This window comes from Cajanus cajan, chromosome 9 (assembly GCF_000230855.2).
Source record: "Cajanus cajan strain Asha chromosome 9, NIPB_CcT2T_4, whole genome shotgun sequence".
Classification (NCBI taxonomy): domain Eukaryota; kingdom Viridiplantae; phylum Streptophyta; class Magnoliopsida; order Fabales; family Fabaceae; genus Cajanus; species Cajanus cajan.
In genome coordinates, this window is record NC_138525.1 from 57,012,059 (window position 1) to 57,039,102 (window position 27,044).

The 27,044-nt window shown below is 29.5% G+C and overlaps 1 protein-coding gene and 1 long non-coding RNA gene across 3 annotated transcripts; one reads left to right on the plus strand and one right to left on the minus strand.

The window, feature by feature from the left end:
• Nucleotides 1-3,793: 3,793 nt before the first annotated feature.
• LOC109787863 (uncharacterized) lies at nucleotides 3,794-11,048 on the plus strand. 2 transcript variants are annotated; one of them, XM_083063269.1, is made up of 9 exons: nucleotides 3,794-4,225; nucleotides 4,780-7,161; nucleotides 7,332-7,449; nucleotides 7,551-7,636; nucleotides 8,112-8,356; nucleotides 9,503-9,589; nucleotides 9,728-9,827; nucleotides 10,386-10,593; nucleotides 10,668-10,804. In XM_083063269.1, the coding sequence occupies exons 1-9, from the start codon at nucleotides 4,115-4,117 to the stop codon at nucleotides 10,673-10,675; spliced, it is 3,345 nt and encodes a 1,114-aa protein (XP_082919395.1). In that variant the 5' UTR covers nucleotides 3,794-4,114; the 3' UTR covers nucleotides 10,676-10,804. The 2 variants fall into 2 exon arrangements, with proteins under 2 accessions (XP_082919395.1, XP_020202031.1); XM_020346442.3 differs by having other exon boundaries at nucleotides 3,796-4,225; nucleotides 10,691-11,048.
• Nucleotides 11,049-14,467: 3,419 nt separating this feature from the next.
• LOC145951652 (uncharacterized) lies at nucleotides 14,468-20,809 on the minus strand. Its single transcript, XR_014429521.1, has 3 exons — nucleotides 20,287-20,809; nucleotides 15,669-19,402; nucleotides 14,468-14,783 (listed from the first exon to the last, which is right to left on the minus strand). It is a non-coding gene; the product is annotated as an uncharacterized LOC145951652 (long non-coding RNA).
• Between the last annotated feature and the right edge of the window lie 6,235 nt (nucleotides 20,810-27,044).

The window sequence follows — 27,044 nt, forward strand, 5'->3', positions numbered from 1 at the left end:
ATAATATAATTAAGTAAAATATTTTATTAATGTTGTTTGTACTTTAACTAACTTCATTAAACTTTTTTACATTCTCTATTCATACGAAATCAAGGAATAGAAAATAGAAAGCATATTTGTTAACTCTTTTCCTTCATCTTCATGATTGTTTATTTATAATATTTTATACGAAATATTTAAAATATTTAGAATTTTTATTTATTTTTTTTGAAGAAAAGATAGACACTAGAAGAGGGTTGAATAATATATATATAAAATTTGCACATTTTCAAGTACGTGAAGTAGTATATGCAATAATGTATATCAATAAACACTGTGTTTTTATACTGATTCACCTCAACCACTAGAGCTACATTCAGTTCTTAATCCAACCAAATTGAGTTTAGTAACTTTCAACAAAGTTACAAGTATTCTTTTACCAAGCTACTTGAAAGAGATAACCGTTGCAGCTTCTTGAATTAGATTCATATAATTATTTCGTCTTACTCCTTCGTCTGATCTTTAGAGAGAAAATATTCGTTAGTAAATTAAATGCTTCAATCAATGTCTTTCACATAATAATACTCCTTATCCTTGATAGATCAAACTACTTATTAGAACAGATTAGAAAAACGGGAACAATAGGAAGCAAAGTCAACGTGCAAATGAGAATGCAATTCCTTTTTCAGTGTCTTTTTTTGTGAAATCTGGGATCTTTATCCTATGTTTTGCTACTCTTCGTGCTTTTATACACTTTTAATAGAATGTGAGTTATGACAACAACTTTCGATCTATTAAGGTTTAAAACATTCATTTGAACATTTAAACTTGTCAATCACAATAAATAATGATCATTGGGAACATTTTGTATACTTCATTTGATTGGCTTCGTTTTACAGACACTACTTCGTCTTACACAATATGAAATGATGACTTTTACAACGAGTTTACTAAAAGATGTAGTATTTGTTATCATCAAAACTTATAAAACGTGTGAGGGATCTAAAATCGTCTTTTGACTTAACAATTTTTTTATATAAAATTATCTTTTTTCATTACACTTGTATGTAAGTGTACATTAGTGTAGTCAGGTTGAGCTATATTTGGATGAATTCGTTATCTAACCTGATATAAAAACAGTGGGATGAGTTGGATCACATTTATGCAATTTTTTAAAATCCAACCCAATCCAACCTAATTGCGAACGAGTTGGGTTATATTTGATTAATCAGATTAATATAATTAAATTTATTTATTTTTTTATAAAATTTAAACATTTCAAAATAGATGTAAAACATTTGATATATTGCTACAAATGCAATTTAATTAACCATAAAGTAAATAATGAAACAAATTTAATTCAAAAATAATTTTTTTAATTTGATACATTGTTATCAACTCAAACAATTAATATTAATACAAAATAAAATTTAAAATAAATATGTTATATTTTTACAATGCTATCTATCCAAAAAGCACAAAACTTATTACTGAACAAGATTGATAATGAATATTGTCTTGAACAAGTAACGATCTGAACAATAACTTATTATTGTTATTATTATTATTATTATTATTATCATTATTATTATTATTATTATTATTATTATTATTGTATGAGTGGGTTGGGTTAAGTCATAAGTTAAAATCACAAAATTTGTTATCCAACCTGTATAGTGTCAAGTTTTGATTGGGATTGAGTTGGGTTTAACCCAAATACATAAAAGTTGGATATGAATTTTTTGGGTCAGTTTAAATTCGTGAATTACCTATACCTACTTATTCTCGTACGTGTGTGCACGAATTAGAAAAATACTCACACAGATATCTAAAAATAGATTCATTGACTTATTTAAAGTTAAATTTCTTGATTTATTTAATATTATTAATATAAAATAAAATTTTAAATATATTAATAGACCAAACTAAACTTATACAAAGATAAAAACCTAGAAAAAAAACCTATAATAAATAATAGGTTAAATTTATACTTTAATTTTATAAAATAAATATAGCGTATATATTTAAAACTCGATCTAACATACATTATTCTCATCCCTATTCCTTGTAAAAACAATTTTGAGAAAAATGTGAGTCAAAAGAATTATTAAGAAATCACTTTCCTAGATTTTTTTAAAATATTATTTTATAAACATAAAAAACTAACATTTTTATTTATAGAATATTATGGAATATTATAGTATTTTTTATTATATCTTTAAAATATTCTTTCCGGTTTGAGAAGGTTTCCATTCCTTGTAGGAATTATTTTGTGATACATGTGTCAAGAAAATTACGAGAAAATAATGTTTTGTATATTTTTTTAATCGCTACCAAATACACCTAGTTTCATATTCTTAGAAAATATTTTTTTAATGTATTAAATGCCTCCTAAAAATTATATCTAATTATATTTAAAATTATTTCTAGTTAATTAATAGTATAAAAACTCTTATAATTATCGTACATAGCAATTAAAGTTTATCTTTGTTCCCTTTTTAATAAATATTAAAGAATTTAATTGAATATATTAACAGTGTAAAATACATTTTTATCTAATCATAAATTATCTTATAGTTAAAATTGTTGATTTACTTAAATGTCATTTAAGATGCTTTAACAATATAAAAAATAATAATTTTTAAACATCAACTATTTTAGTATTAATGATAACTAGATATGCAATACAAAATTATTTTAAATATATTTATTTTTTAAAGATAACACATATCCTATAGTAAGGACAATCTTACTTAATTAAGTACTTACAATAATACTTAATTCTTTTATTTTTTTCCTATTTAATAACATCAACAGAAATAATTAATATTTAGGATCTTGTTAAAATTTTCAATTCATTTTATTTTTAATAAATATTAAAGAATTTATTTGCAATACATTTATAGAATTTACATCATAACCTAATTCTGAATTCCCATTAAATTACAAGAAATTGACATTGATGTATAATCAATAATAAGTTTTCATTTTATTAACTAATTAGAAATCATTTTGGATATAATTTTTAAAATAATTATTATAAAAATCAACAAATATACCATATTTCACAAGTTATAATTGGAATTCTTTCGGTCAAATTTTTTTTGGAATTATGAATATATACCAATTAAATTCTAAAAAAAAATTATTAACTTTTACTTTATAATTATATTTAAAGTAATTTCCAATTATTTGAAAGTGTAGATTTTTTTTATAAAAAAAAACATCTTACTTAATAGCATTTATACCAGATATACACTATACAAGAGCATCTACAAATAAATGTTAAATACTTTATTTATATATTTATTATTTTTTTACCTCTATTCTTTAATAATACCACGTCAATCTACATAAATACTTGACGTTTCAATACATGCACCATTTCCTAGTTCCAACTTACAACTCAGGATTTCTGTCAAAAAAAAAAAAAATTACAACTCAGGATTCTTCAAAAAAAAAAAATAATAAAAAATAAAAGAATCCATCCCTAACTGAGGACCATTTTTTTTCTGTTTTTCCGTTTCAATTGAATGCTTGCTTAATTTATTTATATCAATATAACGCATTATTAATTGAATAAAATACTTTTCTTTACCCTCAAGTACACTTAAAATGCATAGTAGGGTCCATCACCTACTTGGAGGTGACTACTCGTGCCACGTGCCCTTCATTCCTAGGGCGGCAGCGCCCACACGGTGCACCCTCCCGTACTAGACCACGCACTTTCCAACTCCTCATCCTTCAATATAAGGTGTTGTCAAGAGAGCGAGAAACACAGTGCGAACAGAACCACGTTCTCAAAAGCGCGCCTGCGTGCCACGTGTGACACCATGCATGCCGTGCCAGCATGGACCAATGAGAAAGAAGGTTACAGAGTGAACATAAAACAGAGAATACTTGTTCGCCGTTTCCGGTTTTATGTGTGTGTAAGTGATCAAACTCAACACAACAGTGAAAAAGAAAGAACTGAAGTGAGTGTTTGTTTTCCCATGAAGAGTGAAGCGAGATGACAGAACCAGAATTGTGTTCCTTCGTTTAACGTAGTGGATTGTTGCCGTTCCCTTTCTCTACGTCGTTTTGGATCGTTCATGAGGCTTCTTGCCAAAGCGTGTACGTGCCATTCTCAATTGTCATGTCTCTGAATCCGTCTCCAATGGATGTTGACAGTTTCAAGTGTTGTGGAAACAAAAAGTACAGAAGAGGGTCGAGGAAAAGAAAGCTTCTTGTCAATGAGAGAGTCGAGGTAATGCTATCTAATTTATTTATTTATTTTTTACGTTTTTTTTTATAAAGATGTAATCTTTTTAGTTTTTGAATTTCTGATTTTTTGTTTTGTGATGGATTACACTTTTGTTGTATTCCTGATTTGTCAGTGATCTAGCTTTTATGTTTTGATGGGTTTTTCTGTTTTCCTGTGTTTGTGTCTGGGTTTATGTTTACATTTATGATCCTTTGATGTTCTGTGGTCAATTCATGGTTTTGATAATTTTTCAAGATTTTACCCTCTCCAATTGTTGGTTTCTGCACTGAATCTCCTTTCGCGGTTTGTTTTGCATTCTCATGAGCCCTTCATGCAAATGATGAAAATTGAAATGTGGCACAGTTTATGATGTTACCACGTGGAGTCAATGTTATTTGCAGGCCTGATATTTTTTTCCCTGGTTGTCATTTGTGTGTGCGCTTTTCAATTATCACTCTGTGATAAACGTGAAAACGGTGACCTCTTCATCTGGAATTTCCAGTTCAAGAGATTAACTTTTCCTTCTGTTTTTTTTTTTTTTAAATTTTTATTTTCAGGTGAAGAGTGTGGAAGAGGGTTTTCTGGGTTCATGGCACCCGGGGACGGTGATCCGTTGTGAGAAGCAGAAGCGTCATGTCAAGTATGACAACATTCTGGATGATGATGGATTAGAATATCTTGTGGATGTGGTGTTTGTTTCACCTGTTTTGGACGGTGTTTGTTCTTCTTCGGATTCTGGCAATGAACGTGGATACATTAGACCACTGCCTCCTCCTCTTGAGTTTGGGGAGAAGGACCTTCAATTTGGTCGCTGTGTTGATGTGAATTATCAAGAAGCCTGGTGGGAAGGTGTTATATTTGATCACTGCAATGGAATGGATGGGAGGAGCGTGTTCTTCCCGGATTTGGGTGATGAGATGAAGGTTGGAACTCATCAATTGCGGATAACTCAGGATTGGGATGAAGACACCGAGAATTGGCAGCCGCGAGGGAAGTGGGTGTTCCTTGAATTGATTGAGGAGTGCGAGAGAGAGTCCTTTATTGCAGTTTCAGTGAAGCAAATATGGTATGATGTAAGGGCTAGACAGGATTTTGACAACATAAAGCACTGGGCTTATAATGTTAAGGACTTGTGGAGAGACCTTGTACTGGAGGTGGTTGGTGATTACTATGCTCTCACACTAGAAGAAGTTTTCCCTGCCTTAAACCTTCCGGAGGATTTCTTGAAAGAAACACCAGAACTGAAGTCAGTTGAACCTACTGACAACATTCATTGTGATGCTGGACATAGCAATGTATTTGGTTCTGGCATTGGAGTGTCTAATAGCCCTATGGAAAATGGTGATGCTTCAAACTTGTTGGATAGTGATGAAAAGTGTGGTGGAATCATTCCCCTTCAAGAGGGATGTGATAAAGATCCTTCGGTGGATAGGGCATCTGAGAAAGGAATTATTTTGAAGGAAGATCCTGTATCTCCAGTTCAAGAGATCTTTCCTGACGATGGTGAAGTAACTCCAGATGCTAGCTGTAGTGGAAAGAAGAGAAAACGTAGAAGCTCATCATCCATATGTTGGAAACCTCTGATACTGACTAAGGTTGAATTCTGTCCTGATGTTATTAATCAATATATAATAGGATATGGGAGCAAGACTATAAGGGAACTTTTGAAGACAAAAGTATGGAAACATCTTGGATATCTTGGATGGACAATTGAGTGGGCTGAAAATAAATACATACGTGGGCGAGGAGGACGGTACAGGTACAAGTCACCTGATGCACAGGACAAGAAGGTTTACACCTCAATTATTCAAGTTTTGACACACATGCAAATGGGATCCAGCATGAACTCTGTGCAGGCCCAAATTGATCACAATAGGATGCATTCTACAAATGACACTAATCCTTCAACTCTGCTTTCAGATCAACCCCAAAATGACCAAGATATTCTTGTTTGTCCTTCAAATGGGGAACCTTCTCATATTGAAGTCGTAGATGAACCGGAATTTTGTCCTCAAGCTGTTGTGAAATATTACTTGAATTCATCAGAGAAACGTTGGGTTGATAAAACAAAATGGAAACTGAAAGCAAAGAAACATTTGTTAGCGGAAGGATGGACCTTTGACTACCCAACTAAGAAAAGAAAGACAACTTTGTACAACTCTCCGCAGGATCAGTGTTTGGGCACACTTCGTGGTGCATGCAGACTATACATTAAAGAAAAGATTCCTGAATGGACTAATTCTGGCATGATATCTTTGAATGCCCCAACCATGAAAGAGGAAAGTGTTGGTGATGTTGGTAGCGATGATCTATTCCAAAATTTGTCCCAATTGCTTCAAAAAGAGCCAGAATTGCTTACTGCTTCACCAGTAAGTAGATCAACTGAGAATAGAAACCATAAACGGACCAGGAATGCAAAAGCCAGCATGCCAAAGCGCCGCAGAAAAGGATTTCCTACACTGGTCCTAAGATCAAGCAAAAGGGTGCAGAAGGTGTCTGTCCCTAGTCCGTCACACCAAAGACCTCAAAATGTTCTGTCTTGGTTAATAGATAACAACATGGTGACACCAAGATGTAAGGTCTATTGCGGAGCAGGAGTTGAGAACCCTGTTGTAGTTGAAGGGAGAATAACTTATGATGGAATCAAGTGTAGCTGTTGTAAGAAAATATACGGTCTTGCTGGCTTTTTAAATCATGCTGGTGGCAGTAGTGGCTGCAGGCCTTCTGCAAGTATCTTTTTGAAGGATGGTAGGTCACTCTTAGATTGCATGATACAAGTAATGCATGATCATAGAACAAGGGAAGATATAAAGAGACCATGCGTTGATCTGTGTGAGGGCGAAAATGACAACATTTGTTCTGTCTGTCAATATGGTGGTGAACTTATTTTATGTGACCAATGTCCATCTGCATTTCATAGGACGTGTCTTGGATTGGAGGTATGATAACTGTTTCCCTTCTCAATTATGCCATATTAACTGCTATCTTCTTGTTCTATTTCCTTTACTATGTCCCCCACATGATTACTTCAATTCAATACTTTCGTATAAAAATAACTGGTCTTGCATGTGGGTTCTATCATTGAGCTGGTTTCCCACTGCATGTGTAGGATATCCCTGATGGTGACTGGTTTTGTCCATCATGTCGTTGTGGGATTTGCGGCCAAATCAAAATGGAAGGGACTGAGGATGTACTTTTTCTTACTTGCATTCAATGTGAACATAAATGTAAGCTGGTTTTCATATTTACTTCAATAAATGTTTTTGTGGATGACTGCACATGTTCATCAATATTATAATGATTTTGCTATATTGTCAACCTTATGCAGATCACGTTGGATGCCTGAAAAATAGAGAAAAAGATGAGTCCAGAAGATATATGGAAAATTGGCTGTGTGGAAAAGAGTGTGAACAGGTACATCAAATCCACCTGCCTTTTCTCTTCTATAATTAGGAAAGTTTTAATCATAGTTTGCATGTAGAACTAATAAATCTACTATATCTCATATCATGCTTTCTTTTCGTTCCTTTCCTTTCTTTTTCTTCTATTTATTGTGATTTTACATTCCTTGAAAGCTTTACTTTACATATTTTTTTATCAAAACAAAATAAAGTGTTGTCAATTACTTCCCCATATTGTAATTCTAGTTTATCAACATGAGATTTTATAGAATTAACACTTTCTAGTCCGGGAGTGAGTTCTTTATTCAGCTCACGTGCACTTTCGTTTATGGGTTTCATTTAATAGCTAATTAGACAGTGAACAATGGAAGATTGTGGTGTTGGATGTGTTAAGATATGGCAAGAACACATTTAAATTTAAAACATTTAAGGTTGTGTGTCTTTGTTATATACTGCTAGAAACATTTACTTGTGTATATTTTTTGCAGATATATGCAGGCCTTCAAAGTCTATTAGGAAAGCCATTTGTAGTGGGTGTGAACAATCTAACTTGGACTCTGGTGAAGTTTATCGACTCTGAGAGTTGCAGTGGTGGTAATATTAAGAATGACTTATTGGCAGAGAAATACAGCAAATTCAGTGTTGCACTTTCTGTGATGCATGAGTGTTTTGAGCCCCTAAAGAACCCTTTCTCTAGTAGAGATATCATTGATGATGTTATATTCAACACTAGGTCTGAAATTCTTATCCTTCAATTCTTGTTCGCAATATTTAAAAGAATTCTTTACATAGTGTTCGTTTCATTCTCATAATTCCTGCTTATAGCATGCTGAGTTAAATCTGTAAATCTTTGGCTTGGATCTCAATGATCATATTTCTATGTTAGCTGGTCACTTATTTAAAGAGTAAATAGCAGTGGCTTATTTAGGTCAGCATAATTTTATCTTTTTTTTTTTTAAATGATATTCCAATGGGGTCTGACCGGATAGAGTTCTGGTTATATACTTTGTGCTTAACCTAAAATTAATTGCCATTACATATATGTATTTCACAGTTAATTGACAAGAAATTTTTTAGTCTTTACACTTATCCATTACACCATATTTATGATCAGGTAACACAACTAAGAGTAATCAATTTTATGTTCTTATGCTCCCCTCCCCAACTTTTATACACAGTCCATATTTACCTTTAATGATGTATCGTAGATTGTCTGATAACAAAAATCTTTATATGCATTAGATAGATATTACAATTTAGTGTCTTTCTCTCGTGTGCATATATGATTTGTGGATATAGATTTATCATGCAGGATTGAATTGCTGGAACTATAGGAACAAATTATGTGAATAGATCATTAGAACAGTTTCCTTATATTCCTATACATATTTATATGGACCATAATTTGCAACTGAAACTTTCAGATTTGCTTGTCTACATGATTTAAATGATTCTTCTGTTCTTGGTTATCGTGGAACTCCGCCCATGGATGACATCGTGATTAGTGAACTAATGTTTGAAGACTAAAGCGAGGATTTTGGTTCTCTTTGAATCTCATGTTACAATATTGGTTATTCGATTCAAACATGATTCTATTGGATTCAATATGTGGGGCTTTCATTCTTCTCATTTATTTTTAAAGTCAAGTAATTTTCTTTCATAAGGACGGGGAAAGTGTTATTGGGTAATTTTGGTAGGTGATTCATGGTTCTAATGGTTAGTTGTTTCATTTAAAATGAGCAGATCATGTGCATTATTGTGTCTCTTGTAATTCATACCATTTACTAATGGAATTTTTCTCAAGTGTACATTTTCTATGTTCATGATTTGTTATATCCTCTGGGCCAATACCTGATATCTATACTTTGGAAATTTGTAGGTCAGAACTTAATCGATTGAGTTTCCAGGGTTTCTATACCATACTTCTGGAGAGAAATGAAGAATTGATTAGTGTCGCAACTATTAGGTGAGTATAGGATTGCTACTACTAAGTATCAAGCATTAGGTTTTGCATGAAATGTGATTTCATTTCCTGTATGAGTTGCAACGTTTTATATATCTGGTCATTTCATTTCCTGTTTGACTTGCCAATTCATTTTTATAGGGTATTTGGACATAAAGTAGCAGAGGTACCTCTTGTAGGTACCAGATTACAATATCGTCGACTTGGAATGTGTCGGATTTTAATGAATGAGCTTGAGAAGGTAACATAAAATGCATGCACATTTGCTTATTTCTTCTATAAAAAGAATCTAAACTGCATTGTTTTCTGAAGGCACTTAAGAAAACCTATCACCAATTTGTATCTAATTTCTCATTCTATGACTAGAGGATTCATATATAAAGCATATATATTTTATAAAGGATGGTAGGACATAAGAAGAGGAAGAATTTACCTTTGTATCTAAAGAACACTCTTCAATCTTGCCACCCTATATGCTTTTATCCTTTTTCTCCAACCACCAAGGATGTTACAATTCTCCTCAATCTTACCATTCTTTTAGTTCATTCTTAATGTATTAGCATGAGATTTTATAAAACATAACTAAAAGATATTAGCATGATCCTGTTTTATGCAAATCATACACTCTCTCTCTCAACTTCTTTTCTATGAAGAATCTGTCTCTATCGAAATTCGGAAGAACGGTTATAAAATGTTCAATTAAATAACTACAATGTCGGATTTTACTTAAAAGTCCTAGAGTTCCAATTATTTTCTCAAGTTAATGATCATTTTTTCACTTGAATTTTTCTTTCATCAGAAGCTCATGCAGCTGGGAGTGGAGAGACTAGTCTTGCCTGCTGTTCCCGGTGTGCTAGAAACATGGACAAATTCTTTTGGCTTTGCAGAGATGACAAATTTTGAGAGGTCACAGTTCTTGGATTATGCTTTCCTAGATTTTCAGGAAACCGTCATGTGCCAGAAGTTCCTGACAAGGATTCCGTCTCCCGAGTCAGGTTTAACAAGAGGTTTGCAACTGATAGATTTTGTTGATTCTGGTTTTTGCTCAAGGAGATAACATTTTACTGAAAAATTAAATTAGAACTTTGATGTTTCATGTTGCAGACACACATTCCAAACCACCAGAAGTTCTCACTCTTAAATGTAGAATTGAGTTTGACAAGTCAAGTTCAGCATCTGAAGTGGACCAAGCTGAAGAGATTGACAAAAGTGGGATGAATCTGCAAGTGATGGAGTATGCTTCACCTTTGCCTAATTCCTAACCCAATCTGATATTTTGAGACAGATAGAATCTAATGACAAGTTGACATTGTGGAGTATTGATCTGGGAAAGGAAACAAGACTAAATAAAATTGAGAAACAAACTCAAATTTCGAATTTTGTTTTTTTATTTGTTATCATAAGTTAGAAGTGTAGAGTACAGTGTAAAATTATGATGTTAAAATATAAGTGCTGTTTTTAAGATAGTGTCTTTGTTAAAACTCTTGTGAGTAGATTTGTTTACTTTTTAAGGATGTCTATTACTATTTTTCTTCTTTTGGGCTTGTTTAAGAGGATGACGTATCCTTGAATTAACGCATGTCTAGATAGAATTCTTTTGGTGAAATCCCACTATTTTCTAGCAAAACTTTTGTTTTCTCATTTTGTTCCCGCTAATTGAGTGTTGTTGCTATAAATAACTTTATATTATATTTTGTAATTTTACTATAAAATAATTCTTTTAGACAATTTAAACTAAACAAATAATGTTTCACCGTACTTATTCATGGATACAACTTATTTTAGAAATTGATATCAATAATCAAATATAAATTATTGAAATAATCTTATTTTCACAATAATCTAAACACACATTTATACATTTTCCCCCCCCTGAGAATGAGTTCAATTTGAATCATCAAAATTTAATAGACCTAATGTATAATTTTGTAATTAAAAATTAATAATCCGAAGCTCTTTTTTATATAAAAAGAAAATCCTAAACTCTACTCCTTTTCATCTTATTAAATTATATAATTAACTTATCATCAATCAATCTTCTTCAGACCAAGTTAACATAAACTATGATCTGGACTAGGGAACCCCAAATATTTTGTTTGGCTTCAATTGTATGGAACAGTTCAGACTTCAGAGTAATTGATGCTTAACTCTTCAGATTGGTTTAAATTGAATTTTTTCGTTTTCAATTTTAGTTAAACTTTGATTTTGAACATTCGTGCTCAACTTGCTTCATTGGATGAACTGAACTAATTGTTTGGTTTGGATCAAATTGTTTGCTGCTAAGGACGTGTTTAAATAAATTTTTCTAGGATACTTTTAAAAAAGAAAATAAAAATAAAAATAATTTTTTTCTATAAATTAAAATTAATTTATGTATAAATTAAAAGCAAGACTTTAGAAAGACTTATAGGAGAGAAGTTTTACAAATATATTAACTTATTTATAAGTTAATTTTAGTTTATAAAAAAAATTATTTTATTTTATTTTTCATTTTTTTTTCTTTTATAAGTGCTTATAAGTAAATTTACCGACACGAATAAAAGCTTTACTTAAGGGTGTATGAAGTAAATATAAAAAGAATGCATTTTAATGCAGTTCCTACCTTTCTGGCTTTTTTTCCCCTAACATTTAATTTGCTTATCCGAATATATTATAATATATACAACCTAATATCTTAGGTATATCTTAGTATCTTTGGCAATACGTTGTAGAATCAATTAATTATGCAATGCATGATTTATTTATTTATTTTAATCTATGAAAATTATAATAATGAAAATAGAATTCGAGTCTAAAATTTAATATATATTATCCTAACTTTACCAATGAGCCTACTTCTAGGAGGATTTTTTTTTTAAATTTTATTATGCTTCATGATTTATTTCATTAATTAATCAGGGTTAGGAGTTTTACTTTGCTTGTGCATGTTAATGTTTTAGTGGGTTAGGGCTACGAGTTTCATTTATTAATAAGGCATTTTAATTCTAGAACGTTTAATTTTATTAATTATTGTTTTATATAGTGCGCATAGGTTTTCGGTATTAATTAATTAGGGATAGGATTACGACGAGTTTCATTAATAAATTTGGCTTTTTAATCCTAGGAGTTTTATTTAATTAATTTTTATATCTACAGGGTTCACTTCATGACATTTTTAAAAAATGAACGTATTGCTTACCTCTGAAAATTATAGAATACATAATAAAAATTATAAGCTGGTTTCCTGGGAGATTTGATGGTTTGGGGTTAAATATTCTCAACCTTTAGGTCCTCAGACTCAGTCCAAGCCAGCACAGAATTTTGATGATATACATCGATTTTTTTATTTTTTATTTTTATAAATTGATTTATAAAATTTACTAATATTCAATAATAATTAAAGCTTGTAACCTTTATTAATCAATAACATTTAGTGCAAGAAAACAAATAATCTGACTTCTTTTTTTTTTAAATTCCAAAGGGTACAAATCTTTTGATTTTAGACGCTCCTATTATAAATATCAACCATCATGTTAAATGTATTTCACATCAATAATATATTGTTATAAAAAATAAATACTTTATCCTAATTTTGTGTACTTTCTATTAGGAGTGATAAGTTCAATCCATTTTGATCTGATTTAGGGTTTAAGATTTATCAAAAATAAAGTGAGATAAGTTAACTATATATAGCTTACTAAAAATGGGTTGAAAATCTTAATTAATTTTTCTCAGAACAGTTTGATGAGTTGATAGGTTGACTTTTCAAAGTTTGATTTTTATTTTTTATTTTATTATTAATTCAAATTGATTTTTTTTATTGACAAATTTAATTAAAAGAATAATAATATAAATTAGTCAATCAATTTTAAGATTATAACACAAAAATAATAAATTAAAAATTACTAAAAAGTTTTTTTTAATTAAGATGACTACCCATATCTTTCAAAAACACAACATCATAATAATTTTCAAAAATTATAATATAAATACTAATAATCCTTTAATAATAAATTTATACACCAACACACTATAATTTAAAAATAAAAAAATATTTAATTAAATGAATTGACAGATGAATTTATCTTAACTTTTCATTTGACTCAATAAATTGGCAGATTATTGAAAATGTTAATTTACTATTTGTTAAATATGGTAAAAGAAAATCTTATTAAAGAATGATATCTAAACAAAAATTAATTATTAACAAATACACAAATATTTCATATGGATAATATAAATAAAAAATTTGTTATTCTCGTACATGTCAGTTTACATCAAATAAATACTTTATCTAAATTGTTATGTAAAAGAGATATTTTTTTATAATTATTTTGATTTCTATTTTTTTATACAAACTTTTCTGTCTTTTTATATTTTATTCAAAAATTTAAATCATTTATCTAACCGAAATTTTATTAAATGCATGACAGTTTTTTAATTAGTTTTTATTTTTTTCATACTTCACTATTAGTAACTAAATGCCATTGGGGAGACAATTTTTTTCTTATACGAAATATATAGAAGTAAAATTTTCTTGATTTCATTAATTATTAGTAAAAATTTTAATTAAAAATTGAAATTGTGCAAAGTAGAGATCCGGTTCCTCTAAAATAACCAAGGTCAGAAAATAAAGTTCTCTTTACTAAATATAAAAATTTATTTTATGAAATTTCTGGTTTTCTACATTTTTTTTCCCTAAAAATTTTATTTGATTGTTAGAATATCTCATAATATATTCTAATATCTTAAGCATAACTTCATTTCTTTGGGAATAAAATGTTGTGGAATCAATTAATTCTCAATGTGACACCCTCTACCCCAACATAATTACAATAGATATAAACCATCTATATATAAATTCTTTCTTAGTCTAATATAAAATAATTATCTCAAGTATCATTGGGTAAAAGATGCACATTCATAATTTTCAACTGTAAGTATCAAATTGTCAAGAAATAATAAAATAAAGATTATAGATTAATCCCAGTAAAGGTGGCAGGGCCTCCTAGTTAGGAATTAACTTATAATCTTTTAGTAAAATTATAATATGACAAAAATACACACTTTCAACATAAATAACATAAAAATTACAAAAGAAAAAATAATAATAATTTAACAATAAGTCTAGCTAATCCCGATGTCACATCCTATCAGAGCGAAACCCAAACAGAAGCCTAAGCTTCACTACCAACATCCTCAGCCTCATGCTAATTATCTGCATCATAATTTAAATATACACAAAAATGACAAGGGAGTGAGAAACTTCTCACTCAGTTGCAGATATAGAAATAAAAGTTAAATAGCACACACACACGCAATATAATTCACATATATAATCAATCTCACATATATGCTTATGTATAATGATTTTCTTGACTTGACTCACTAATGTATGCATGTGGCGCCATACGGAAGTTGCAGAATTCATCATTGGTGACCCGAAGGCACACCTATACAATTGTCGGTGACCCTAAGGTACACCTATCATTGGTGTTCATACACCTCGTTAGCATATCGTGGGTGACCCAAAGGTACACCTTGTTAGTCGTGGGTATGCGGCCTCAGCGGCACACCTGGAGTAATATGTGCATATGATGCATGTCATACATTCACAGACTCAACCTTTAGCATGTTACACATATCATATTCATATTTCATAATTAAGAATTATTTCAATAATCCAATTTAATAGTCCAATAGTCCAACAGTCCAAACAGTCCAACAGTCCAAACAGTCCAACAGTCCAACAGTCCAACAATCCAACAGTCCAGAGGTTGCTTAGGTATCATATTTTTCAATAATAATATATTAAGATCTTTTAAGTAAAGTAGGAAGCTTAAAAGGTAATATAAGATAATAAGGAGGCTCAGCCTTCCATTTAAATAACAGATTACAAATTTATAAATACTTAGGAGGCTTAGCCTTCCATTCAAATAACAGATTCTAATATGTAAATAAATAAGATATAAAACAAAACACATTAATAATACATATTCAAAGAAATAAACAACAGGCAAGGGATCGGGAGCCAATCCAACAAACAGACTATTTAACAATTATTTCTACACCCCCAAGCAAGGTTTCCCACTCCCCCCCTTACCTGGATAAATAGGAATTTGGGCAGAATCTCCTCTCTTTCTCCGGAACTAGAGCAGAACCTTCTCTATTCTCCTCCTCTTTTCACAACCTAGGCAGAACCTTCTCTCTTATTTTCTCTTTCTATCTCTCTAGAATTCCTTCTCTCTAAACTTTTCTTCTCTCTAGTTATGAATTTTCAAAATCCTTAGGTCCCTATTTATAGAAATTTTGAAGTTACTATGCACTATGCACTATTCATTAAAATAATATTATAAATTACTATGCACTATTCACTATTCATTATTATATTCAAATTAATTAAAATTTTGAAACGGAAAGAATCCGCAGCCCACGTTTCAGCCGCTCCTTCACTGTGCAATTGCATAGTAAAATACTATTCATTAAAATAATAATATAATTACTATTCATGAATAGTAAAATACTATTCATCCAAATAATTTGAGTTTTGCGTAAGCGCTTACGTTTTTTCAAAATTACTATTCATATGAATAGTAAAATACTATTCATAAATACGTATTTGTAAATAGTAAAATACGTATACATAAATAGTAAAAAATATGTATACATAAATAGTAAAATACGTATACGTAAATAGTAAAATACATAAATAAAATACTTATAAATACATAAAAAAATATTTCTTTTCATTAAATAAAATTTGGGATGTTACAATTCTCCCCTCCTTTTAGAAATTTCGTCCCCGAAATTTTTGCAATGGTAAACTCTTTGCATTCTTACTTCTAATTCTTATGCAACATCACTACCTTGTTGATGTACAACTTATCCTTAAATCTCAAAACTCCATCCACTCCAAATTTAAACTCACTCTCCATACCTTGATTCAAGTTCTTTACTTTGCTTTCCATATTAGACCATCACGCTTCTGCTGCGCCACTCTGATACATTTTAGTAACTCCTAAATAAATGTTAAGAGTACTCTTATGTCCTTTCAAGTTTTATAACTAAACATCCAACTGTGTCCTTTCTAATCTCTTGCTTATTTGGGTCACTAATAAAGGATCTAACTCCTAGTTCCTCTAATCTCATCTATTAGTTACTTCCAACATAAATAATTCAATGCTACTATGGTAATCTTACACATCAAGCATAAGTTTCTAAATTCTGCAATCAAATTCAATCCTTAAATCATCAAAATAATAATTTGGTTATCATTGTAATCCAGATATTTGCCACAACATCAACACCTAAGCATTAGATACACATATCAGATCACTAATTTTACTACTCTATCTACAACCAATTCAAACTCTTCTATGATCAATTCTAAAGATCAGGTACCTAAGCATAATGTACACTCGGTATCCATATCAGTTCCCAAGTTTCACCATTTCATCTTCACCCAAGTCATAATCATATCCATCACCTTAACCTATAGCCTTATAACTTGTTACCAAAATAAATCATCTAATTATGCTCCTATAATTTTCTTCAACAATCCATTCGCTATTCATACTTAATCTCACAATACTAGAAGTAACCTTATAATCCAAACTTAAATTTCTAATTTAAGCCAAAAAGATTCATCTCTCTAATCATAATGAAAGATAAAGATTTCCTCAAAACATCAATCACCACAATGGCTTTAACCAAATAATAAGATCAAAATTTTACTCCTTAAGAAATTTCAACTATTTCTTTTATCTCGTATTCAACCCCTTTGGTCAAAATATATTTAAGGTTCTTATGATCACTAAATACCTCAACCATAGAATCATATAGTTAGTGTCTCCAAATCTTTATATAAATGACAAAGTCGCTAACAAGGTTATGGGTAAGGTAATTTCTCTCATGAATTTTTAATTTCTTAGAAACATAAGCTACTATCTTTTCTTCTTGCCACAATATTCTTCCTAAACCTATTTTCAGAGACATATTTATATATCACAATAATCTTACTAAAATCTAGTAATATTAACACTAGTCAATCTTTCCTTAAGAGTTTGAAAACTACTTCCTCAATTGTTATCCCATACTAATGTAACTCCTTTCTAGTCAATTCAGTCAAAGGTAATAGTAAGTAATTCAAAGAAGTAAGCAACGAAATGATTTGGGTAGTTAAAAAAAATATACACAGGTTCAAGAATTCCTGATATAGATTATCCTTACGGTTGATTCCAAGGGTAGGCAAGAAACAACCTAGTGAACTGAAACATCTTAATAACCAAAGAAATGAAGGCAAAAGCAATTTTTATAGTGAGAGCAGTTTAAACCATGAACAGCTGTTAAAAAAAATTACTCACTGAATTTTCATATAAACTATCAAACAAGACTCCTGATTTTACTAATTGACTCAAGTATTTCTCACTTAAGCACAACTTAAGTAGATCTTCCTCCGCAAGAAATTTCATGGTCTAAAATACTCACCTCATACAATCCAAATTCATACTTAGACAATCTAGTTTAAATCTATTTTTTATGCCTAACAACTCAAAATATCATGATAGCATATATCTACCTGACAAACCGAGTTGTATTCATCCAAGTGATTTCAAACCTATCTCAAACGAAAGTTAAGTGAATAAGCTACAACTCTTTATGAAGACATAAGATTTCCAAGAGATCATCTCTTTAGCTAAAGATTCAAATATCACCACTAATAAATTCAATGCTTACTAAATTTCTAATCACCAAGGCAGTCATAACTTGAAGTTCTAGATTTTTGTTTCATCTTATCCTAATTGAAAAGATAATATCTAAAGCCATATTCTTCATAAAGACCTCAAAATATAAATTTTGTCGATATAATACTCATACTATCATAACAAACTATAATGAAAATATTTTCGACACCAAATAGCAATAATGTATCAATATATCTAATGCCACAAAATACCTCAACTTTTTCCAAATTCACTACTTAATTTCTCATTCAAGTCTCTCCTTACTTTTCTCAATCAAAACAACTCACATGCTACCTAAACCATAAATAATTAACATACCAATAATAACACTTAAGGGAATTAACATCATTTCGATCTCTCACCAAAGAGACAACCACCTTTAGATTCAACCTGCTACAACTATAGATGTCAGAAACTTCACCAATCATAAACTCTTAGTACACTCAATATATCACCTCCCATCCAAGGTTCTAATAATTCGAGTTGGCTAACACTATCATGATTATCATTCCTCTGATTACAAACTAACTTAACAATCTCAAACTCAACAATATCAACACAGGACGAACATCATCATCATAGTACACAACAAACAAGACATAGTCAGAGTACACAACAGAGTCATGATAAGCACATAACACACACGGTTGATAAAATCGACTTGCTCTGATACCACTAAATGTGACACCCTCTACCCCAACATAATTACAATAGATATAAACCATCTATATATAAATTCTTTCTTAGTCTAATATAAAATAATTATCTCAAGTATCATTGGGTAAAAGATGCACATTCATAATTTTCAACTGTAAGTATCAAATTGTCAAGAAATAATAAAATAAAGATTATAGATTAATCCCAGTAAAGGTGGCAGGGCCTCCTAGTTAGGAATTAACTTATAATCTTTTAGTAAAATTATAATATGACAAAAATACACACTTTCAACATAAATAACATAAAAATTACAAAAGAAAAAATAATAATAATTTAACAATAAGTCTAGCTAATCCCGATGTCACATCCTATCAGAGCGAAACCCAAACAGAAGCCTAAGCTTCACTACCAACATCCTCAGCCTCATGCTAATTATCTGCATCATAATTTAAATATACACAAAAATGACAAGGGAGTGAGAAACTTCTCACTCAGTTGCAGATATAGAAATAAAAGTTAAATAGCACACACACACGCAATATAATTCACATATATAATCAATCTCACATATATGCTTATGTATAATGATTTTCTTGACTTGACTCACTAATGTATGCATGTGGCGCCATACGGAAGTTGCAGAATTCATCATTGGTGACCCGAAGGCACACCTATACAATTGTCGGTGACCCTAAGGTACACCTATCATTGGTGTTCATACACCTCGTTAGCATATCGTGGGTGACCCAAAGGTACACCTTGTTAGTCGTGGGTATGCGGCCTCAGCGGCACACCTGGAGTAATATGTGCATATGATGCATGTCATACATTCACAGACTCAACCTTTAGCATGTTACACATATCATATTCATATTTCATAATTAAGAATTATTTCAATAATCCAATTTAATAGTCCAATAGTCCAACAGTCCAAACAGTCCAACAGTCCAAACAGTCCAACAGTCCAACAGTCCAACAATCCAACAGTCCAGAGGTTGCTTAGGTATCATATTTTTCAATAATAATATATTAAGATCTTTTAAGTAAAGTAGGAAGCTTAAAAGGTAATATAAGATAATAAGGAGGCTCAGCCTTCCATTTAAATAACAGATTACAAATTTATAAATACTTAGGAGGCTTAGCCTTCCATTCAAATAACAGATTCTAATATGTAAATAAATAAGATATAAAACAAAACACATTAATAATACATATTCAAAGAAATAAACAACAGGCAAGGGATCGGGAGCCAATCCAACAAACAGACTATTTAACAATTATTTCTACACCCCCAAGCAAGGTTTCCCACTCCCCCCTTACCTGGATAAATAGGAATTTGGGCAGAATCTCCTCTCTTTCTCCGGAACTAGAGCAGAACCTTCTCTATTCTCCTCCTCTTTTCACAACCTAGGCAGAACCTTCTCTCTTATTTTCTCTTTCTATCTCTCTAGAATTCCTTCTCTCTAAACTTTTCTTCTCTCTAGTTATGAATTTTCAAAATCCTTAGGTCCCTATTTATAGAAATTTTGAAGTTACTATGCACTATGCACTATTCATTAAAATAATATTATAAATTACTATGCACTATTCACTATTCATTATTATATTCAAATTAATTAAAATTTTGAAACGGAAAGAATCCGCAGCCCACGTTTCAGCCGCCCCTTCACTGTGCAATTGCATAGTAAAATACTATTCATTAAAATAATAATATAATTACTATTCATGAATAGTAAAATACTATTCATCCAAATAATTTGAGTTTTGCGTAAGCGCTTACGTTTTTTCAAAATTACTATTCATATGAATAGTAAAATACTATTCATAAATACGTATTTGTAAATAGTAAAATACGTATACATAAATAGTAAAAAATATGTATACATAAATAGTAAAATACGTATACGTAAATAGTAAAATACATAAATAAAATACTTATAAATACATAAAAAAATATTTCTTTTCATTAAATAAAATTTGGGATGTTACACTCAATATACAGAAAGCAATACTAAGAGGTTTTTTTTAAAAATTTATTTATTACACAATCATGAAAAGACATACGTGAGAGTGTGAGTTTAGGGTTTAGGGTTTAGGGTAAGTGATTTTAAATAATTATTTAAAAAATGTAAGAAGTTTTAAAAATAAGTTTATGGAGAAACAGAGAAAATAAAAAGAATAAAAATTAAATAAAAAATATGAGAGAGAAAAAGAATTTTAAAAGTTAAAAGAAAAAAAATAATTAATAAAATGTGTAGACAAAAAATACTTATCGTCTTTATTATTATTATTTATTTTGATTTATGATTTATTTAATTATTTTATTAACTAATTAGGGTCAGGTGTTTTAATGTTCATATTAATGCTATGGTGTTAGGAATAGGATTTCATTAAATCTATTTATAAGAATTTGTTATATTTCCTACACTTAAATGACAAATAACTAGCAATGAAATTAATTATTCACTTAGAGTTATATACTTATATATACGGAAATATATATTGTATAGCTTGCATTTAAAGATTAAAAAAAAACTAATCAAATATATGTAATATAGATATAGAAATTTTATAAATGTAAATTATATAACTTAAGTTGTGACACAAATAACTCCTATACAAATGCTACTTTGGATAGCATCCAAAGATGTAAATAACACTGTCATCCCCCTGATAGCCACCTTAGCTGCAACAACTCATGCATATCTTTATTCTACTTTCATACCACATATGATCATTGCAGTCCAAATCATATAGAAAAACACAAGGATAAGCTAGAGTTTAAAGCATCAACGTATATACAACATACAACATAAAACATCAACACCTTTAATACATCATCACATCTTAATCTCATCTCCAACACTATCAACATGCATCATCACAATACAACCAACATATATCCACATCAATAACTCAATCTACTACAACACAATATCAACTCAAACATCATATATTAATAACTCAAATTGTTCATCACAACAACATAATATTTACAATATAGCAACTACATGTGTCGTTACACATTTCAACTAAAAAATCTCCTATAATATAAGGTGAGTAATTTAAGTAGCTTGACCTTACCAAACCAACAACGCATGGTGATCTTTTTTGACTTACTAGATCAACAAGAAATTGGATATGAATTCATAACACAACAACTTGGTTTATCAAATGCCATCACTTAAACATGGAAGTTTAGTACTACTTTGGGGTAGAAATGTTAGGTATGAACCTACCATGACATTAACTAGCTTAATTAAGTCTCCTATAAGATTAACTCACTGACTAGCCTCCAAATAGTACGCTCTTCCGATACTTGGTTAGGAATTAAGTTATCAATTTCATAGTTTATTTGATTGGTCACTTGTAATCAGTATAGCTCAATCCGACCCCTATACTATGATCGATTTATACATGTATGCCTTGACCTTATCTACACCTGGTACCAACTAGTTCCTAAAAGAGTTTCAAAGTAATTATCCACTTCAATGGTCAACTTCTGAAGAAGATTTTCAACAAAATTTGGGTTCTTAGAGTACCACAACATAATATCCACACAATGAAATATGCAACTTTTAAAAAAACCTCTCCTCTAATTATGGGTTGGTCATCACAACTCAACAACATTATGTATAAATGTCCAAAGCATTCTTTAGCATTCATCATCTTAGTCAACACCAGAACTTCTTGCATATTTAACGCATCCACACAACCAACACACAACACACATCTCAACTCACATTCAACTTCTCAATCATCTTTCGTCTCAAAACATCATCATATATAGAATAAACAATGCTTAACAACTTTAAAGCATGCAAATATACTTCTATTCATATTATATTTAATGATTCATCAAATAAATCAACATGTTTTTCTTAAGCAACTAGCACTCGTTGCCATCCAGACAAGGAACATTATGTCTCATCTACACTTGATGCTACACAATCCATGTCCTACGTGGATAAGGTAGAGGCCCCTGAGACCTTGTGTTTGGCATGGCAAGGTACCATTCCTAACTCCATCTTAAGGAAGGAGTCTCTGGCTGATTCACAGCCAACGTCACCATACTAATGCCTAACATCATTCAGATAGAGAGTCTTGTCTTGGCCATATTGGGTGTCACTCAACCTTGGTCCCGAAGTCACCAAGTCATAGACCTCCTAAAGTTCTCACACCCGATGCCTTTCAAACCCTTCTTGGTGCCATTTCAACCCAAGACGAGTCTCTCTTTTAACGTCTGGCACCAACAATCCTACACTCGGCATAATCGAGACAAAGAGCCTCATGTTGGAATGACACTCGACACCATGAAAGCGCGTCCAACATAAAATCATAATTTTGCATACATAAAACCCTATTTTGACCCAAAACCTGAAACTTAGCAAAAATCCAACACATGCAAATAAAAAATAATGATCCTACTTAACACAAAAAACTCATATCCAACTCAAAAAGCCATATGCAACAACAATTCATCCCATTCCCCCTCATGAACTTGAAAACCCAAACTTCTACCATACTTTTCATTTTGGATTCACCAACACAACCACAACTCTTCGAAATTTCACACCACATACAATAGAAAAATAATTTACTAACTAGCAACTCATCTAAATTACTATAATTCCAACTTCCCTTACCTTAGATCCAAAGCTAACCAAGGAAAGAGAGACCTCAAAGCTTCACACTATCACACCAAAATGAATTGAGCATTTATATTCAAGTCCCCAAAAACATTAATTCATTAACAAGACAACACAATGAGAATCAGAGAAGGATGATGAAAAGATTTAGAGAAAATAGAAGCTCATGGATCAGAGTCCTTCTATTTAGATTCCTCTTTTTAAGCTTCTGAGGACATGACACTCTATTCAAAACATAAATTTTATATAATCTTGCTATTAGGATCAAACTAGCCCTCTATCCAAAGAAATTCGTAGCACTATTAAAACTTTTAAGAGATCTTCAGACCTCAGACCCTAGGGTCTCTCAACATTGAACAAAAAATCCAGCTTAATAACATGAAATAACTTAAATTAATTACAACACTTTATAACTTATAGTATTACACTACTCTTATATTATATATTAAACAAAATCAATTATCTTATTATCTTATGCAAAAATATTTTTTAGGGACTCCCTCTAATGATAGCAAATTTATGATTTTTTTTAAACTTTTTTTATCTATTTCAATTTATATTTATCATATTTATTTATAAATTAAATTTTAATATTTAAATTTTTTTTATCAATAATTAAAAATAATTTTGATTCACAATATAAATTATTTATAAAAAAAATCCAAAATATAATTTCTATATTTGAACATATTTATTTATATAAAATTTTAAATATAATATATATATATATATATATATATATATATATTTAAACACAATATATATTTTTATTCATACTTTATTATAAATTTTAGTTATATATAATAAAATTTTAATTTTTTAATACACATGTTAAAATAGTAATTAATTAATATTTTAGTGTGCACATGTTTACGGTATTAATTAATTGGGGTTAGAGCTATGACTAGTTTCTTTGATTAATTGAGCCTTTTAATCGGAGGAGTTTTATTTTGGATTAGAACTCTCATGCAGTAACATATGCTTCACTCACGTTACAATCGAAGTTTTATTTTGGAATGATATGTTGATATCTAAAACAATTTTTTTATTATGTAAATTAATGAGATGAAATTCTTATTTTGATTAAATAACAGTACTAACAATGTTTATAGTATTGAATTTAAGTTTTATCATTTATTTTATGAAAAAATATTAGTAATATTATTTAGATAAATGATTAAATTACACTTTTGATCTTTTCATTGAATGATCATTTAGAAAGATAATACAATAATTAATATTTAATAATATTTAAGTTAAAATTCTCTTTTAATTTTTTTATTAGATAAAAATGAGAATTTAAAGTAAAATTTTGATAGAATATTATTAAACATTAATTGTTATGTCATCTAGTTAATGTTAAATCATGACTAACATTACAATTTTAATGATAAACATATAAACATTCAACGAGAGACCGAAATTGCGAATTTTATAAAATTGAGAAACTAAAATTGTGGATTTTAAAATAGATGAACTAAAATTGCATATTTAATTTTATAAAGGAGTAAAAAGCGTAATTTAATCTAGAAAAATTTGTAATCATTTTTTTTTATCTCTCCTCATCATTTATTTATTATATTTATTAATGATGGAGAAAATATACGCAATAAATAATGTTTTACAAATTGATGTACGTGTTATGTGTATCAATATTCTTATTTTTAACAAGTGATATTTTCTTAAAAATATTAAAATTTAATTTAAAATGACAAAAATAATAAATTAAAGGAGATAAAAGGTGAAGAAAAGAACGAATAAATTATAATGAACCTTTCTTATGTTATTTTTTGGTGGTAGTTTTTGGGGCTTCATGGTTATAGTTATTGGGTTGATGGCCATCATGCATGGGAACATTGGGAAGGAGTGCCTTCCCATGCATATGGAGAGAGGGAGAGAGTGTTTGGAAAAAGAAGAAAGTGAAGAAAATGAAGCAAAAATGAGGAGAGCCATAAGACCATAAGCCAAAGCAGCAGATGTAAAAGAGTTGGTATTAAACTTAAAAAAATGTCATGTGTGTATCTAAGTATGGAGAGTTTGATGTGAAAGAGACGTGTGTTTGCGAACATGACAGATTTGAGGCTATGGCGAGGGATTGGAGCACCACGACGATGTTAACTGGCAGGAGAATTCGAGGGGGAGTAACACTGTTTGGATGATGAAATTTATTTTAGAAGAAACAAGTGTAATAGAAAGAAGTAAAACAGAAGAGAAAATGAATAAATTTTAAATTTGTTTGAATTATTAAGATAAATAGGAAGAAGTGGAAGAGAAACAAAAGTGTGTATTTAAAAGATATATTTATTATTAAGCTTAAATAACTTTTTAATTCATGTAAAATAGGTTTTTTTTTTGTTTTTAGTTATTTTTAAAAAATATATACTTTTTTTAATAGAAAATTGTTTTATTTTTGTCCTGTATGGTTGACCCTTAAATCTAATGGAAAAGGCATAAAAAGAATTACAAGGATCAAAATATAAAAACGAGAAAATGTTAGGGACCAAATTAAGAAAATAACTAAAATTAAAACAACTAAAATTTAAAAAATAAAAATAAAAAATAATTTTTTTGAGATAATCAAAATAAAAATAACTAAAATTAAAAAGATTAAAACAAAATCAACCTTATTTTTTAAAGACTAAATATTTGTTTGAGTCAAATTTATAAAATTTAAATATTTAAATAAAAATAATATACTAATACATATTTTAAAAAAATTACAACAAATGTATTGATGACTATAATTTTTTTTATCAAAATTAAATGCAATATCTTTATAAAAGTCATTATAGTGACACAATTATCCATACAAATATATAAAAAATAAATATAATAAATAAGTAAAATAAACTAAATATATAAGATAGAGATATATATTTTTACATCATATCAATATCTCTTATAAATTATATTAAGAAAAAAATTATTATTTCATATACAGATGTTACCATTTATTTTAACATCTTTGTCATATTTTATGTTTTACTCTTAATTATTGTTCTCTATTTGTTATATTCCCTTCATTAGTTGATTGTGATTGTAACTTTATTGGAAAACTTTATAAAATTTTATGTTTAAGATTTAATGTTTTAGATGGTTATTAAAAAAAATAAGATTTTTATTATGTATAAGTGTAAATTAAACTTTAAATTTTATAATTTTAACTTAAATACAAGTTTAGTATTTTAATTTTAATCTTCCTAATTTTAGTTATTTTTGTTTTAATTATCTTAATTTTAATTGTTTTTTTCTCTCCAAAATCTATCAAACAAAAGATGCATAAGTAGGTTTTTTTTTTGTTTTTGTTTTTGCACAAGTGTTATAAGGCTTTGTTCTAGATTAATTTGGTTTGATCAGGGGTAAGTAAAAGTCTAGCCAAGAATCGAATTCCAGCATTGCTTAAATGATTCAACCTTAAATTCAACATAT

What these genes read in the sequence shown, in the direction of transcription:
- LOC109787863 (XM_020346442.3), top strand. Translation starts at nt 4,115, where the DNA reads ATGTCTCTGAATCCGTCTCCAATGGATGTTGACAGTTTCAAGTGTTGT. An exon ending in GGACGTGTCTTGGATTGGAG is followed by an intron (nt 7,162 to 7,331) that starts GTATGATAACTG and finishes CTGCATGTGTAG; the next exon opens with GATATCCCTGATGGTGACTG. An exon ending in CGAGTCAGGTTTAACAAGAG is followed by an intron (nt 10,594 to 10,690) that starts GTTTGCAACTGA and finishes TTCATGTTGCAG; the next exon opens with ACACACATTCCAAACCACCA.